Source organism: Xyrauchen texanus, chromosome 16 (assembly GCF_025860055.1).
Source record: "Xyrauchen texanus isolate HMW12.3.18 chromosome 16, RBS_HiC_50CHRs, whole genome shotgun sequence".
NCBI lineage: Eukaryota > Metazoa > Chordata > Actinopteri > Cypriniformes > Catostomidae > Xyrauchen > Xyrauchen texanus.
In genome coordinates, this window is record NC_068291.1 from 43,254,317 (window position 1) to 43,273,351 (window position 19,035).

The following is a 19,035-nucleotide window of genomic DNA, read 5'->3' on the forward strand; positions in this document are numbered from 1 at the left end:
TTCAGAGAAATCTAATTAAAGCAATAATAACATTTCAAATGCACAATATCAGACGCTGAATGCAGGCGGAGCGCGCTCCTGGTGTCGCCTGCAATGCTGAGAGATGCAGAAATCAATAAAAAAACAATCCCTTTCAGCGTCATTTTAACCCTTTCCAAAACGCTTTGAAGCTTAACCCTAATGTTACAACTATAATTCCTTATGACGGTCCTCTTTATATGTCACCATATTCCCAACAACAGTATATAGCATGCCAAAAGCAATATTCAAAATGACAATGCCCAAGTGTATGGATGTGGTATTCTTAGGAATATTTATACTACACAACTGCACACTAAAACAATGTCGAGTACTAACGGTCGAGAAGAAAGATCCGTATCCAATTCAGTTCATACTCTGAAAGTACAGGAATCCTGATGCAGTTGTTTTGGTTTTTATTGACAATGTAAATGCAATATGTCACCTCTGTTATGATTGGCTAACCTCAACGCACCAACATAGTTCACATTTTTTAGTTCATCAGGTTGGATCATATTTCTGAATACCGAATTGGTGTTATATTTCAATATGAGCAGTCATTTATTAAAGGGAGTGTTCATCCAAAAACGAAAATTCTCTTATAATTTCCTAACCCTCATGCCATTCCAGATGTGTTTGACTGCAAGTGAAAATGTTTAGAAGAATATCTCAGCTCTGTAGGTTCCTACAATGCAAGTGAATGGTGACCAGAACATTGAAACTCTAAAATGCACATAAAGGCAGCATAAAAGTAATCTATACGGCGAGGTGGTTAAATCCATGTTTTCAGAAGCGATATGATAAGTGTGGGTGAGAAACAGATCAATATTAAAAAAATCTAAAATATTTTTTACTAGAAATGCTGACCAGTGGGTGGCTATATACACAGAAGAATGTGGAAGTGAAAGTGAAAATGGAGATTTATAATAAAAAGGGCTTAAATATTGATCTGTTTTTCACACACACCTATCATATCGCTTCTTAAGGTATAGATTAAACCACTGGAGTCTTATGGATTACTTTTATGCTGCATTTTTGTGCTTTTTGAGATTCAAAACAAATGAGAGAATTTTCATTTTTAGGTGAACTATCCCTTTAAAAAACACATGGTTGTGATCAGAGTCGGGAAGCTACTCATTACTTAGTTCAAAAATAGTTCAAGCTTTCAAAACAAATTTAGCTGCATAACTACATTGAAGTTACTTATATATATATATATACAGTATATATACAGTATATATATATACAGTATATATACAGTATATATATATATATATATATATATATATATATATATATATATATATATATATATATATTAGATGTATATCAATTGGATTATATTATTTAATTCTCCAAGTCAGAAGTGATTGTAGTATTCAATAATATCACCTGATAGTTATATATTAAATTAAGGTAACTTTCCCTTACGTAAATTAACCATAAGTAGTAAAAACATAGTAACCACAAAATGAACCATGTTTACTAAGTCATGGTTACTACAATATTACTATAGTGAGCGTACATTTATAATTGATGTGTTTTATGTTTTTCTGAAGGTGTTTTTAATGATTTCCTGTTTCAGTGGCATATCCAAAATTAAAGGTTTGTAACTCAATAAAAAACAAACAAAGAAAGTGTTTGGTATCATTGTAAAGAACACTTTTCAAATTTTTTAATGATATAGATTATGATACATTCTGAGACTGACAGCCTAAGAAACTGCTAAAAAATCACAACAAAATCTAGCCCAAAATTGACTTTTTTCAAATTTTTCCTGAATTTGACATTATGTATCTCTGAGTGTGAATAATGTCCAATGACCTCAAATGTATCTGAGAAAAATTGTGTTGATATGACAAAGCAATCAAAAGTTATAACATTACAAAAATTATTTATCATAGTGTCCAAAAGCCTCTCCAAACAAATAAAACATAATAATTGTACATAAGTACTAATTACACATGCAAACACAACAATGACTAAAGGTTTGTATAGCATGCAGACATGATTTTAGTCATGAGATTTCACAGAATGAGTTTCATTCTGTGTCATTTGAGTCATCATTGAGTCTGTGTCGTGTATTTGGCGCCATCTCCTGGTGGTCATATGTAACATTGTGCTTCATGTGGATTATCTAATGATCTATACATCTGATTATCTTGTGTGTGTGCTCGTTTGAAAGATAATCACCTCCTCTAAATAACGGTATGCGATATTTTATGTTCTGTTTATTTTAGTAATGAGATTTCACAGAATGACTTTCATTCTGTGTCATTTGAGTCATCATTGAGTCTGTGTCATGTATTTGGCGCCATCTCCTGGTGGCCATATGTAACATTGTGCTTCATGTGGATTATCTAATGATCTATACATCTGATTATCTCGTGTGTGGACTCGTTTGAAAGATAATCACCTCTTCTAAGTAATGATATGTGATATTTTATGTTCTGTTGGTGTTTTGTGAAGTTATAAGCAAAAACGTGGCACATAAGCAAAACCAACATGATTGTCAACGACATATACTTAACTATTACTCGCAGAAAATTACAAACAATGCTGGTTGTATTCTACTATTTGAGAGATTTCTAACAACATATGACACATGGCTATTTGATCAGTTTGATGTTTTTACTGACTGCAATAATATGTAGTGCAATTGTTTTTTTTTGTTTTTGTTTTTTTAATTATCAAAGCAGAACACTTCTAATTTGTCTGCAAATGTCAAAGCACTTGTTCAGATTTGGTCATAATGTCTACATGCATTGGAAAGTAGAGATTATAAGCTTTCAATCGATACCTGTTTTGTGTTGGTCAAGACTGTATTTAGTTTTCAATGGTGCATCCCCTTTAAGGATCTGAAACTGGTCATATAACATTACAAATCAAAATAAATAAATAAATACAAAGCCTTCCGGGAAACAAACATTTGTTATTGTTCAATAATTTGTTCTCTTTTCTTCAAGTTTTGAAATGTTTGTGCAACCCTTTGATGTAAAGTTTTACAGCAGTACTCACCCGTACTCGCTGTACCTCGATGAACATGGCTCTTTGAAAGGCTTTCTCCCACAGCACGAGTTCAGATCCGAGCTCAACGCTGTAGCAGAAACTCTGACCGTGACCCACCAACACACTGAAGCAAAAGGGCTCACTGTCCCGCAGCTCACCGTCCTGCTGTACGCCCACATAAAACTTCGGCTGAATCCAGCAGTCTTCTGCTATCCACAACTAGTTGCCAGAAAAGAGATACACTTGAGAACTGTGTTAAGTCAAATCAAAGCACATCTCCTAATGGGAACGCTTCATTTCTAAATCTAGCTTTTTTTTGGCTGTAACTGTAGTAGCCGGGGATTTCTTTGACTTTGGGGACTTTGTGCATTGTGAACTTTTTTTAATTTGTCTACTAAAAATGTCCAACAGTGTATGTGCAAACATCAAAGGAGATTTAGATCATATTTGTCATGAAAATTCCCGCCACAGTGTCTTTACAGCATCTCCTGTATTCAGTTTAATAGAATTCTGTGCTGGAAATGACGCTAATAGAAATTACATTGTTTTTCTAAGCTATTTCATAGCTAACATTTTATGCATCCTAAATGCACACAATTAAATAATATTTACACACTTTTGGAATATTTTGGTAAAATGCAGCTTGACTGGAAATTATGCCAAAAATAATATTCTGCTCACAATTTCTATTTTCCCGGATTTTTTTATTATTTTTATTTTTTTTCCAAGCATGGTGGAAATGACACCACACATGCGGGACAGTCGCAGTTTATGAAACAATTATAGAAATTATTTTCACACAATTAATATTGAAAAAGTTTATGTATATTTCACTATTAGTTTTAGATGATCATAGTTGTAAACATGAAATCATATGTATTTTAATAATTGATTTTCATTAGTTTAATACATAATCTATAAAAAAAAAAGGCCTTTGAAAAGTACCAAAAATAAAAGTACAAAGTTTCCAATTAATTTCTAATGTGACAAACAAAACAAACAAACAAAACTTTAAAATCTGTTTTAATAAAAAAAAATCCACCCATAAGACATGAAATCTTAAATTACTGCATTAACTATTGTCAAGATTTTATAAAGGCTACATTACCGTCAACGGTAGCTTAAAATACAATAAGATCAGGCATGTGTTTAAAGAAAGTCTTGATTTGATGTCGACTTCAAACGACAAGCAAAACTAATAAAGATAATTCAGTCTTTATTAATAAACATCAAACATGTCCCACCTTATGAACTTTAAAAAGAACCTCACAGAGGTGAAAAGTGGCTTCCGCTTGAGTCCAGTCTGACGCTGTGACCTGATAATGACACACAAGAGAAATCATTGTTCTGTTCGATGCCACTTCCACAAATAGAGTTCGAAATTCTTAATAAAATCAAGTAGGTTTTGTGAAAGCAGGCTCATAATCATTTGGTAAATGCATTAGTTATCTTGATCTAACAATAAAAAATACATTTTTTCAGCATTTCTTAATCTTGTTTAATGTTCATTTATAAAATACTGTTGTTCATTGTAAGTTCATGTTAGTTCAAAATGCATTAACTAAACTAAAGTTAACACATATAACTTCTAATTAAATAAATGGGTTGAAATTAACATTAATCAAGATTCATACGTCCTAAAAACACTGCCAAAAAAAAAAAAAAAAAAAAGCAGAGACGAGTATTTTTGTCTTATTTTCAGTTAAAAATGTCTCAACATCCATTTAATATCTTATCAAGACTTGTTTTCTTGTATCAAGTCCAGTGCAAATTTACAGCTTAATCATTTAAGCTCTGAAGGGGTTTTTAAAGATTTATAATTCTATGGAAAAAACAAGAGGCTCAATTGTTTGGGATCATTTTAAAGAAAACTTTAAATTAATGATATTGATTATGAAACATTCTGAGACTCTCAGCCAAAGAAACGGCTGAAAAATCACAAAAACAATTGAGACATTTGACATGATCTATCTCTTGGTGTAAATAAGGTGGCTCTGAAAAACTGCTTTTGTTTTGTTCCCAATCCTGTCAACTCTATCTGATACATTTTGTGTTGATACGACGAAGCAATCAAAAGTTATAGTTTTCAAAAAATTATTTATTATAGCTTACAAAAATGTCTCCATGTGTCCAAAAGTCTCTCAAACATAGTAATTCTATATTACAAACTAATTACACATGCAAACACAACAATGACTAAAGGTTTGCACAGCATTCAGACATTTCATTCTGTGTCATTTGAGGCATCATTGAGTCGGTGTCGTGTATTTGGCGCCATCTCCTGGTGGCCATATGTAACATTGTGCTTCATGTGGATTATCTAATGATCTGATTATCTTGTGTGTGGACTCGTTTCAAAGATAATCACCTCCTCTAAATAACGGTATGTGATATTTTATGTTCTGATTATTTTAGTAATGAGATTTCACAAAATGACTTTCATTCTGTGTCATTTGAGTCATCATTGAGTCTGTGTCGTGTATTTGGCGCCATCTCCTGGTGGCCATATGTAACATTGTACTTCATGTGGATTATCTAATGATCTATACATCTGATTATCTTGTGTGTGGACTCGTTTGAAAGATAATCACCTCCTCTAAATAATGATATGTAATATTTTATGCTCAGTTTATATTTCTTGTTAATAAGTTATAAGCGGAAATGCGGCATATAAGCATCACCAACATAATTGTCAAAGAAATATACTTCGCTATTACTCACTATATTTGTGTCTGTAAGTAAAACAAATAGGCTGGTTGTATTCTAATCTTTTGACAATTATTTATTTTTCTTACGGACTCATCCAAGCTTAAGTTTATCAATGGGGTTATCATAATAAACAATTAACTTGTTTACACTTTAAACCCCCCACTGGAAAATCGTTTTTTGCTGTTATAAGCATAAACACTACTACGTTTTGTTATATTTCTCAGAAAACAATACTTAATATTTCTTGTCATTCTGCTTCACAATTAAGTGTATTATTTTATTTTATTTTTTTAAATTGATAGTTTTACAGGAAAATGAGACAAAAATACTCAAATTTTGTTGTTGTTTTTGCAGTGAAAGTATTGTTAGTTCATGTTAACTACTGTAGTTAACTAATGTTATAATAACTTTACAGTGTTAAACTAATTGTACATGCTAATATGCATCATATTAGACAATAATTTGTCATGTTCTTGTCTTCAGACATAAATAACACTGCCATTTCCATAAAATTTAAATTATGAATATGCCAACTTACTAATAGTAATCTATTCTTTCTACCCAAAGATAACACTGAAGTAAATCTAATCCATAATGAGATGCTAATGAATGAACATATCTCTTTGCTTTAAGGCACAATAAATGCTGTTTCCTTAATATATCTCTTTATTAATTCACTTATGCACATTTCATAAATGACTAAGAACCATCAGCACAAAATTCAAAACTATTATTTTTGCAAAGTTGATCAAAACCACTTATGATAATGTTAATGCACCCAGTGCAGTCACGAAGAGGACGAATAGCAGATAAATATGCATTTTTATGCATTTTTGGCAGTGCGCTGTTTTATGCATTTCATTCGTTAGACAGTGCACACGGAGAAGCGTTTTTAAGGATGCATCTAAAATGCCACAAAAACAGAGCCAAAAAAATAAGAAAAGAAAAAAGTGCAAGGTTGTATTTCATAACTGATGAAACCTCCTGCCTTCAGGCTTAATGGGGAAGATAAAACATTTGTCACAAATAAGTCTGCAGCAGGTAATGGCTTCCCCCCCCCCCCCGCAGTCCATTAGATTAGAATAGATTGATTATATATATAATTATAATGAATGTCCCAAGTCAAAGACCACCAAAGAACGTGCATTGTTGTCTAGTAGGTAAACGTTGGCAGTGTCCTAAATGACATACACATATTACTCCTAATTTTGCAATACGCCAAACTGTGCAGTCAATTTATACTGTACTGGATGGAATATTGTAACCTATAATTTAAGGCACTCAACTTGACTTTCTAATGTCAATGGAAGTGTATCAAGCATTAATTTTTTAACATAACATTCTTGAAACTTTATTTGTCCAGAGAGTCAAAAGTAGAGATGCACAATAAAATCAGACAAACAAGTTTCCATCTTTCAGAATTCAGTTAATGTGATTTAATAATGTGCATTTTGATTCTGTGTTTTGTTTATAACTGAGATTAATTACTCTGAAACATGAAAAACATATAGTGACATGTAGAGAATGAAGTTTTAATTAACATTTATTTCCCAGTTGTTTAATTAACTGTCAATAATTTCAACCGAGGTAGCATAAAAGAGCAAAAATACCAAAATATCAGTATCTGCAGATGTTGCTCTAATTAATCGGATATCGGTACACAAGTTTTGTATCAGTGCATCCTTGTTCGAAGGTTTCGACAAATTGACACAAAACTGAACTAAAAATAAAATAACAATTGTATTTTTATTAACTAGCATTAACAAAGATTACTAAATACTGGAAAAAAGTATATATATATTAATGTACTATATTAACAATTAATTAACAATGTACTAATATATATATATATTAATATAAAATGTACTATATTAACTATTAATTAATTATTAATTAACAATCTACTATATGTAAATATATATATATATATATAAATAAATGTACAATGTACTATATTAACAATTAATTAACAATTATATATATATATATATATATATATATATATATATATATATATATATATATATATATATATATATATATATATATATATATTAATGTTGTTAATTAATGAGAACTAATGAGAATGTTACTAATGTAAACAAATGTAACCTTATTATAAAGTGCTAAGGTCATTTCAATAAGATTTTATTCATTTGCATGACTGTTCCAGGCCTGGAATTTAGCATTTATTTCCAGGTTTTCCATGAACGTGGGAACCCTGGCTACTTTAAACCAACAAACAAAAAAAAACAGTAGGTGGTAGGGGTGGGCGAAATACCAGTTAAAGCGAAATATCGGTAGAAATGTGTCAACACATTTTCAAGGATTGTCTATGTCGCAGTTGTGAAAAATGTTGCATGGTTCTCGAGTTTGTGTTCCAATCAGAGGTTGCACTGCAAATAATGACAGATCTGTGTTATTACATTTCCACCATGATCCATTTATCGTGAATTTTTTAATGTAAGGGTTTAGCTTAAAATCATAGCAAACCCTTTTCATGTTGAGATATAGAAGCCTCATTTTGCCTAGATTGAACAACAGTATTAAAATAGTAAAATAGTTTTTTTTAATAATTAGTAACATATAAAGTTGTTATGCACAGTATAATATAATATAATATAATATATACACTCACCTAAAGGATTATTAGGAACACCATACTAATACTGTGTTTGACCCCCTTTCGCCTTCAGAACTGCCTTAATTCTACGTGGCATTGATTCAACAAGGTGCTGAAAGCATTCTTTAGAAATGTTGGCCCATATTGATAGGATAGCATCTTGCAGTTGATGGAGATTTGTGGGATGCACATCCAGGGCACGAAGCTCCCGTTCCACCACATCCCAAAGATGCTCTATTGGGTTGAGATCTGGTGACTGTGGGGGCCATTTTAGTACAGTGAACTCATTGTCATGTTCAAGAAACCAATTTGAAATGATTCGAGCTTTGTGACATGGTGCATTATCCTGCTGGAAGTAGCCATCAGAGGATGGGTACATGGTGGCCATAAAGGGATGGACATGGTCAGAAACAATGCTCAGGTAGGCCGTGGCATTTAAACGATGCCCAATTGGCACTAAGGGGCCTAAAGTGTGCCAAGAAAACATCCCCCACACCATTACACCACCACCACCAGCCTGCACAGTGGTAACAAGTCATGATGGATCCATGTTCTCATTCTGTTTACGCCAAATTCTGACTCTACCATCTGAATGTCTCAACAGAAATCGAGACTCATCAGACCAGGCAACATTTTTCCAGTCTTCAACGGTCCAATTTTGGTGAGTTCTTGCAAATTGTAGCCTCTTTTTCCTATTTGTAGTGGAGATGAGTGGTACCCGGTGGGGTCTTCTGCTGTTGTAGCCCATCCGCCTCAAGGTTGTGCGTGTTGTGGCTTCACAAATGCTTTGCTGCATACCTCGGTTGTAATGAGTGGTTATTTCAGGCAAAGTTGCTCTTCTATCAGCTTGAATCAGTCGGCCCATTCTCCTCTGACCTCTAGCATCAACAAGGCATTTTCTCCCACAGGACTGCCGCATACTGGATGTTTTTCCCTTTTCACACCATTCTTTGTAAACCCTAGAAATGGTTGTGCGTGAAAATCCCAGTAACTGAGCAGATTGTGAAATACTCAGACCGGCCCGTCTGGCACCAACAACCATGCCACGCTCAAAATTCCTTAAATCACCTTTTTTTCCCATTCTGACATTCAGTTTGGAGTTCAGGAGATTGTCTTGACCAGGACCTCACCCCTAAATGCATTGAAGCAACTGCCATGTGATTGGTTGATTAGATAATTGCATTAATGAGAAATTGAACAGGTGTTCCTAATAATCCTTTAGGTGAGTGTGTATATATATATATATATATAGTACATTGTCAATTTTCAAAAATGTGGAAAGGTCAACCATTATTTTAGACATTATTTTAAATAAAAAAAAAATACTTTCATTTTTTAATCACTTTCACATTAAATTCTGACCTATATAATTACCGACCAAAACATCAAAGAAAATCATTTTTTGCTTACTGTATATCGCCAATCCTTAGTGGGATGTAAACTAACTCCACTGACTACATGATCTCCATGTGTGGGAATACACTTCCGGATTAAATAGTGACATGGAAAGAGTTGGAATGCTTCTCCACACATCCATGAACTTACCGGAGGACTTCTGAAGATGAGCAGAGACGATCCTCTCAATGCCAGAAACCTGCAGCCGTGAATCGGGTCGGCATCGCTCCCTTGTACGTGCTCGCACACCCAACCCATATGGACAATCTGCAGAAAACATTCACAGTGGAAAATCAATTCCACAGCACTCCAGCCGATTCTTACAGCAGAATTTCAGAGTTTGTTTGCTCAGCACACATTGGCAGGTCTCGTTTGCCAGTATTGGATTTCTTCTCAAGTAAATATGTGATTGAATTACTCTGCTGCTTATGAATTTAAAATCGTAATGCAACAAAGATTTGGGAATTGTCAGAGGTCATTATGGGATCTCAATGAGATGTTGATTTTCTTGATTATGACATATTTCATACCTAAATGGGAAAAACATAATGATACTGGAGAGAGAGGTGGCCCAGATGAAATGGAGTTTGTCTGTTATGATTTAAAGGCAAATACAAGAGTAAAAATGACCAACCTGATCTTCGGGAGAACAGTATTTGTTTGCCGATTTTATCTGAAACAGATCAAAACATACACTTAGAGAATACATTTATATTTGAGAACTGTACAGAGTGGATGTGAGTCTTTCAATGACACTTTTAAAGGAGTGTTCCCTAGTTACTAAACACAACTTAAAATATACTTGGATATTAAACTGCATCATACTAACATCACAGGCTAATTTCTCTAGGTTTAGAGTTGCAGTTAAAGAGTTTGAGTCCCAACTAGCCTTTTCTATATATATATATATATATATATATATTAATATACAATTTCCTATATTAACTATTAATTAACTATTAATTAACAATCTTTGTTTAGAGTTGCAGTTAAAGAGTTTGAGTCCCAACTAGCCTTTTCTATATATATATATATATATATATATATATATATATATATATATATATATATATATATATATATATATATATATTAATATACAATTTACTATATTAACTATTAATTAACTATTAATTAACAATCTAGGTTTAGAGTTGCAGTTAAAGAGTTTGAGTCCCAACTAGCCTTTTCTAAACATGAGAAATGGTGTTTTGAATGAAACAATTAAAAAATAAAAATAGTTTAAAAAAAATGTGTAATTATTTTTTATATTTTATATGTCAATAAAGTCAAGAAACACGTTCAGTCATTTTTACAAAGAATATAACATCCCTTGCAACTAGAGGAAGACCGATATATCTGTTTCGCCGATTAATCGGTGCTGATAGTCGCCTTTTTGAACATTCGGTTATCAGCATAAATCAATACCGATAGTTGCCAATATTTTTTTTCTTAATTATTCCTCTGTCTTCCTCAATCTTTCATCATTGACAATAATCATCCATATTTTATCCTCACTTCAATGCATATTTGTATCATTTGATTAGATAATCAATTTAAACTGAAGCAATGACATGCAATAAAAATGCAACTATATGGAAACGTGCACTGTCATCAGATATATCGTCTCCAACATTCAAATAATAAACCTTATTCCTCATTAAACCTCATCTGGTAAAGTACACAGTATATGTGTGTGCACGCACACACACACACACACACACACACACACACACACACACACACACACAAAACCCTTCATCTGGTGAATATAGGCTATAAAAAGCTTAATTTTGTTCATATTTAAATATACAGCATTGTAACGACCAAGTCTCGGTCATATCAAAATAAGAGTCCCTGGTGTGTTTCAGGTTTGTTTATAGTTAAAAGTCCCGGATTGTGCACCAAATCTTCCTTTTTTTTCTGATTATTATTGGCTTTTAATTGAACAACAAATTACATCTGGAATTGTGTTTATTTTGGATTCGTGTTGCCTCTATGTCTGTGTCCATCATAATATGGAAAGATGTTTATAAATCATTCTATAAGGCGATTTTAAAAGCGCTTGGCCAATTTATCGGTTATCAACCACCTTAGTTCAATCACCTCTACTTACTTTTCTTGTAAATAACCTATTTATATATAAACATTTCAAAGAATACAACATATTAAAACACCTATACTGTATATCACACATTATACAGTAATATGCAGGTGATTCTGGCCCTATTTTACTCCAAATTCAAAAGAAACAAATAAGAAATGACATTTTGCATATATAAAATCAAGCCTATTTTAAGACCATCGTTGTTATTTATTTTTATATATATTGTGACATTATTTTCAGGACTTTTTTTGCACATTTTAATTAGCAATTTTCATTCCTGCAACATAAACACACAAAAAAAGAAAGGTCATTATGATATTCCCATAAGGACAACATCAAAGACTGGGCTACGTAAATCAATGGGAATAGTCAAATGTGAAGTAAAAAGTCTGGACCCGTTACAGTAATGAGAATTGGTGGGTAAAATGTGCTTAAGTGTCCTGAAAATCGTAATGGTCCTAAATGTAGGCTTAGTTCTCCTTATGTGAATGTAACTGGTCCTACTCGTCCCGATTCGAACCAGGGTCTTCAGCATGGGAGGCAGGTGCACTAACAAGAAGGCTAAAGCCCACACTTTAAAGTGTGGGCTTTTACGCTAAAGGCCACAAAGTTTACACTGCAAAACTACTAACCAGCTGTCTACCATTACATAAAATAGAATTTGACATTGTCTTTGTATTGATCTGGGTTTAAACATGACCAGGGTATTTCCTAGACAGGTTTCACAAGATTCCACCATGCAATCATCCTTTACTGTGCATTACAGTGTAAACACAAGTAATATAAAACTAAGTATTTGAATGCATTATACTGTATGTATAATACACATTATCATGCATTATAACGGTTCATAAATACAGGTCCTTCTCAAAAAATTAGCATATTGTGATAAAGTTCATTATTTTCCATAATGTAATGATAAAAATTAAACTTTCATATATTTTAGATTCATTGCACACCAACTGAAATATTTCAGGTCTTTTATTGTTTTAATACTGATGATTTTGGCATACAGCTCATGAAAACCCAAAATTCCTATCTCAAAAAATTAGCATATCATGAAAAGGGTCTCTAAACGAGCTATTAACCTAATCATCTGAATCAACGAATTAACTCTAAACACCTGCAAAAGATTCCTGAGGCTTTTAAAAACTCCCAGCCTGTTTCAATACTCAAAACCGCAATCATGGGTAAGACTGCCGACCTGACTGCTGTCCAGAAGGCCATCATTGACACCCTCAAGCAAGAGGGTAAGACACAGAAAGACATTTCTGAACAAATAGGCTGTTCCCAGAGTGCTTTATCAAGGCACCTCAGTGGGAAGTCTGTGGGAAGGAAAAAGTGTGGCAAAAAACGCTGCACAACGAGAAGAGGTGACCGGACCCTGAGGAAGATTGTGGAGAAGGACCGATTCCAGACCTTGGGGGACCTGCCGAAGCAGTGAACTGAGTCTGGAGTAGAAACATCCAGAGCCACCATGCACAGGCGTGTGCAGGAAATGGGCTACAGGTGCCGCATTCCCCAGGTCAAGCCACTTTTGAACCAGAAACAGCGGCAGAAGTGCCTGACCTGGGCTACAGAGAAGCAGCACTGGACTGTTGCTCAGTGGTCCAAAGTACTTTTTTCGGATGAAAGCAAATTTTGCATGTCATTCGGAAATCAAGGTGCCAGAGTCTGGAGGAAGACTGGGGAGAAGGAATGATGGTCTGGGGTGCCATGTCAGCTGCTGGTGTTGGTCCACTGTGTTTTATCAAGGGCAGGGTCAATGCAGCTAGCTATCAGGAGATTTTGGAGCACTTCATGCTTCCATCTGCTGAAAAGCTTTATGGAGATGAAGATTTCATTTTTCAGCACGACCTGGCACCTGCTCACAGTGCCAAAACCACTGGTAAATGGTTTACTGACCATGGTATTACTGTGCTCAATTGGCCTGCCAACTCTCCTGACCTGAACCCCATAGAGAATCTGTGGGATATTGTGAAGAGCAAGTTGAGAGACGCAAGACCCAACACTCTGGATGAGCTTAAGGCCGCTATCGAAGCATCCTGGGCCTCCATAACACCTCAGCAGTGCCACAGGCTGATTTGCCTCCATGCCACGCCGCATTGAAGCAGTCATTTCTGCAAAAGGATTCCCGACCAAGTATTGAGTGCATAACTGAACATAATTATTTGAAGGTTGACTTTTTTTTGGTATTAAAAACACTTCTTTTATTGGTCGGATGAAATATGCTAATTTTTTGAGATAGGAATTTTGGGTTTTCATGAGCTGTATGCCAAAATCATCAGTATTAAAACAATAAAAGACCTGAAATATTTCAATTGGTGTGCAATGAATCTAAAATATATGAAAGTTTAATTTTTATCATTACATTATGGAAAATAATGAACTTTATCACAATATGCTAATTTTTTGAGAAGGACCTGTAATTGTGCAAATAAGATACTGTATATGCTTTTATAGTGCATGATATTTACAGGCTTCAAGTATAAAAATGCATTTTTAATTCAAACGTTCAAGTGCACAAGTTGCTTTCAATGCTGCATCTTAAGTCACGCTTATCAACAGTGAGTGACAGTATATTGACGTGCCGCCGAATCACAGTCAGAGTCACACTAATCCTATAATACACTCGCGGTCAGAATGTGTCAAACAACACTCATCTCCCATCATCCTCTCTGCTCAAGCATGTGTCACATGCTCTATTTATAGGTTATAGGTCACCACAATAACAGTTCCGTTGCTCACTCACACACACAATCAGCTGTTAATTGGACATTTAGCAATCAGTCTCCATATCCATCATTAGATGACGTAAATACAGTAATTGCACGTAAAACAGGCAGCTGCATAGCAGTCATTTAGAGTGGGTCTGCTACAGAATATGCCCATTGGATCATCAGCGCACTAATTAAGACATGCACAGGAAATGAGATCATTAGGCAATATTCTTGGCAAGTGCTCACTTTCCAGCACAGCAAACTGGAGAATCGGGTCTAAGGATGCAGTAATCTGGAAAGAGCCAAGTAGACTGTTATATTTAGGATATTTTTGTTAACCCTTTAAGCACCGAGAGTGTTTTTTTAAGATTTTCTGTCTCAGTGGCATACCCAAAATTAAAGGCTTATAACTCGACAAAACAAACAAGAAGGTTGTTTGTGTTTGGTATCATCGTGAAGAAATCTTTAAATTTTTTTAATGATATTCTGAGACTCTCATCCTACGAAACTGCTGAAAAATCACAACAAAGAAACTTGAGCCCAATCAAGTCAACTGTAATGAGAAACATTTTGTGTTGACACAACAAAGCATTCAAAAGTTATTGCATTACAAAAAATATTTATCCTAGTGTCCAAAAACATCTCTAAACACAGACAACATAATAATTGTACATAAGAACTAATTACACATGCAAACACAACAATGACTTAAGGTTTGCATAGCATGCAGACATGATTTTAGTCATGAGATTTCACAGAATGAGTTTCATTCTGTGTCATTTGAGTCATCATTGAGTCTGTAAACATGTATTTTGTGCCATCTCCTGGTGGCCATATGTAACATTGTGCTTCATGTGGATTATCTAATGATCTTTACATCTGATTATCTTGTGTGGTGGGTCATTGGAAAGATAATCAATGGTGTGTGACATTTTATTTTCTGTTTATTGTTTGTGAAGTTACAAGTGAAAACGTGGCATAAAAGCAACACCTATTCACAAGAAACATACATTTCAAAGACATATATTTAGCTATTACTCGCTACATTTTTGTCTGCGAATGAAACAAATAGGCCGGTTGTATTTTACTCTTTAAGAGATATCCAACATATGACACATGGATATTTGATGAGTTTAATGTTTTTACTCTTTGCAATATTATCTACTGTGCACGTTTTTCTTAAAAGGTTAAGAAAGTTGTCCTTTTAAATATTTTTACGTTTGCTGAAGACTATTTAATTATCAATATAAAGCCTATAACACGTGAATGGCTCGTGTTTACAGCAATTAATAAACAGAGTAGCTCAAAATGTATTTTAGTTTTGCGACTTTCTTTTCATGAAAATTTATCTCAAATGTCTGTAGAGTTTCTTAGGATAATAATAAAATGTTATATATATATATATATATATACATACAGGTCCTTCTCAAAATTAGCATATTGTGATAAAGGTCATTATTTTCCATAATGTAATGATAAAAATTAAACTTTCATATATTTTAGATTCATTGCACACCAACTGAAATATTTCAGGTCTTTTATTGTTTTAATACTGATGATTTTGGCATACAGCTCATCCATCCATCCATCCATCCATCGTCAACCGCTTATCCTGTGTACAGGGTCGCAGGGGGCTGGAGCCTATCCCAGCTAACATTGGGCGAAAGGCGGGGGACACCCTGGACAGGTCGCCAGTCCATCGCAGGCATACAGCTCATGAAAACCCAAAATTCCTATCTCAAAAAATTAGCATATTTCATCCGACCAATAAAAGAAGTGTTTTTAATACCAAAAAAAAGTCAACCTTCAAATAATTATGTTCAGTTATGCACTCAATACTTGGTCGGGAATCCTTTTGCAGAAATGACTGCTTCAATGCGGCGTGGCATGGAGGCAATCAGCCTGTGGCACTGCTGAGGTGTTATGGAGGCCCAGGATGCTTCGATAGCGGCCTTAAGCTCATCCAGAGTGTTGGGTCTTGCGTCTCTCAACTTGCTCTTCACAATATCCCACAGATTCTCTATGGGGTTCAGGTCAGGAGAGTTGGCAGGCCAATTGAGCACAGTAATACCATGGTCAGTAAACCATTTACCAGTGGTTTTGGCACTGTGAGCAGGTGCCAGGTCGTGCTGAAAAATGAAATCTTCATCTCCATAAAGCTTTTCAGCAGATGGAAGCATGAAGTGCTCCAAAATCTCCTGATAGCTAGCTGCATTGACCCTGCCCTTGATAAAACACAGTGGACCAACACCAGCAGCTGACATGGCACCCCAGACCATCACTGACTGTGGGTACTTGACACTGGACTTCAGGCATTTTGGCATTTCCTTCTCCCCAGTCTTCCTCCAGACTCTGGCACCTTGATTTCCGAATGACATGCAAAATTTGCTTTCATCCGAAAAAAGTACTTTGGACCACTGAGCAACAGTCCAGTGCTGCTTCTCTGTAGCCCAGGTCAGGCGCTTCTGCCGCTGTTTCTGGTGCCTGTGCACGGTGGCTCTGGATGTTTCTACTCCAGACTCAGTCCACTGCTTCCGCAGGTCCCCAAGGTCTGGAATCGGTCCTTCTCCACAATCTTCCTCAGGGTCCGGTCACCTCTTCTCGTTGTGCAGCGTTTTTGCCACACTTTTGCCTTCCCACAGACTTCCCACTGAGGTGCCTTGATACAGCACTCTGGGAACAGCCTATTTGTTCAGAAATGTCTTTCTGTGTCTTACCCTCTTGCTTGAGGGTGTCAATGATGGCCTTCTGGACAGCAGTCAGGTCGGCAGTCTTACCCATGATTGCGGTTTTGAGTAATGAAACAGGCTGGGAGTTTTTAAAAGCCTCAGGAATCTTTTGCAGGTGTTTAGAGTTAATTAGTTGATTCAGATGATTAGGTTAATAGCTCGTTTAGAGACCCTTTTCATGATATGCTAATTTTTTGAGCTGTATGCCAAAATCATCAGTATTAAAACAATAAAAGACCTGAAATATTTCAGTTGGTGTGCAATGAATCTAAAATATATGAAAGTTTAATTTTTATCATTACATTATGGAAAATAATGACCTTTATCACAATATGCAAATTTTTTGAGAAGGACCTGTATATATATATATATATATATAACAACACATGAATATCTTAAATGGCCAAAATAAAATAAAATATAAATAAAGTGTTACCCAGTTGCACAGTATTATTTGATAAAACGGCAGTAACTCACCTAAGAAACAGAACTTTGCTTTTTTTTTTGTTAAATTTTAAATTTTGATACATAATAAAGCATTATATTAGTTTAACAGTAAAATGAATAATGAGAAACACTATCTGCCTAATAATTCTTCATGCAATGTACTAAAAAATTATTCAAATTCAAAGTACATTGACATTCATTAATGCATTATGAACTAACAATGAACAATAGTATTTTAACAAACTAACATTAACAAAAAGTAATAAATGCTTTAAAAACAAAAAACAAAGAAAAAAGCACGTTATTCATTGTTAGTTCACCTAATGCATTTAATAATGTTAACAAATACAACCTAAAGTTTCACCATCATTTATAATTATTTATTTTCATTTTGGGGTGAAATACGACAAGACGTTTCATTGCAATAAATATATAGAGATATTTACAGACTGTAAATCAGGTTCTTTTTGTTGTTGTTTGTTGAAGTTTAGATCTTCTGTATTTTAACGCACATTAATCGCATGTTACTTACGCTCTCCAGGGTCAAGTCGTTGATATTGGTTGATATAGCTTGAAGCCAGTCTGTGCTTTCTGCTGCCGTGCAAAACTGCAGAACGTGCGTGCAAACTCCATCTAAGGCAATGACTTCAAAACTGTTTGATCTGCTTGAGGAGAGAAAATACAGAAGAGTAACAGATATTACATTCAGTACAATAAAGTCATTAAAGTCATTTTGGGTTTGTTCAGAATTGCATAAAATATGCAGCATTTATACTTATGCAATGCGCTAAACTTCCCCGTCCACTTACAATGTGAAAAAAAAAATCTAACTTTACAAAAAGGTTGTATTTGTTAACATTATTTAACTACATTAGTTAACATGAATTAACAATGAACAATACATTCACAGCACTTCTTCATCTTGTCATAACGTTCATTTTAAAGTTGCTTATATTACCATTAGTTATGCATTATGAACTAACAGTGAACAATTTAATTGACAAAAATTTGCATTATCAAGATTAATAAATGCTGTAAAATAATTATTGATAGTTCATGATACCTAATGCATTTATTAATGTTAATAAATTATTAACAAATTGTACCGCTAAATTTCTTTACTCATTATTCAAAATGCAAAATAACTGTTTTTATGACAGAGATGATATCATGATGTCACTCAAATAATTAAACAATGTCTTCATAGTGAGGACATTTGAAAACAATGTAGCATAGTGTTTGAAATAGTAGTGTCACATTTACACTTTTAATGTTGCA

The 19,035-nt window shown here is 34.2% G+C and overlaps 1 protein-coding gene across 1 annotated transcript in view; it reads right to left on the minus strand.

Annotated features, from left to right (window-relative positions):
- sntg2 (syntrophin, gamma 2) overlaps positions 1 to 19,035 on the minus strand; it is an 87,108-nt gene that overhangs the window by 20,032 nt on the left and 48,041 nt on the right. Inside the window, 5 exon segments of the mRNA XM_052146199.1 lie at positions 3,037 to 3,246; positions 4,272 to 4,343; positions 9,905 to 10,021; positions 10,389 to 10,427; positions 18,290 to 18,419. Of these exon segments, the coding sequence (XP_052002159.1) occupies positions 3,037 to 3,246; positions 4,272 to 4,343; positions 9,905 to 10,021; positions 10,389 to 10,427; positions 18,290 to 18,419 (568 nt within the window).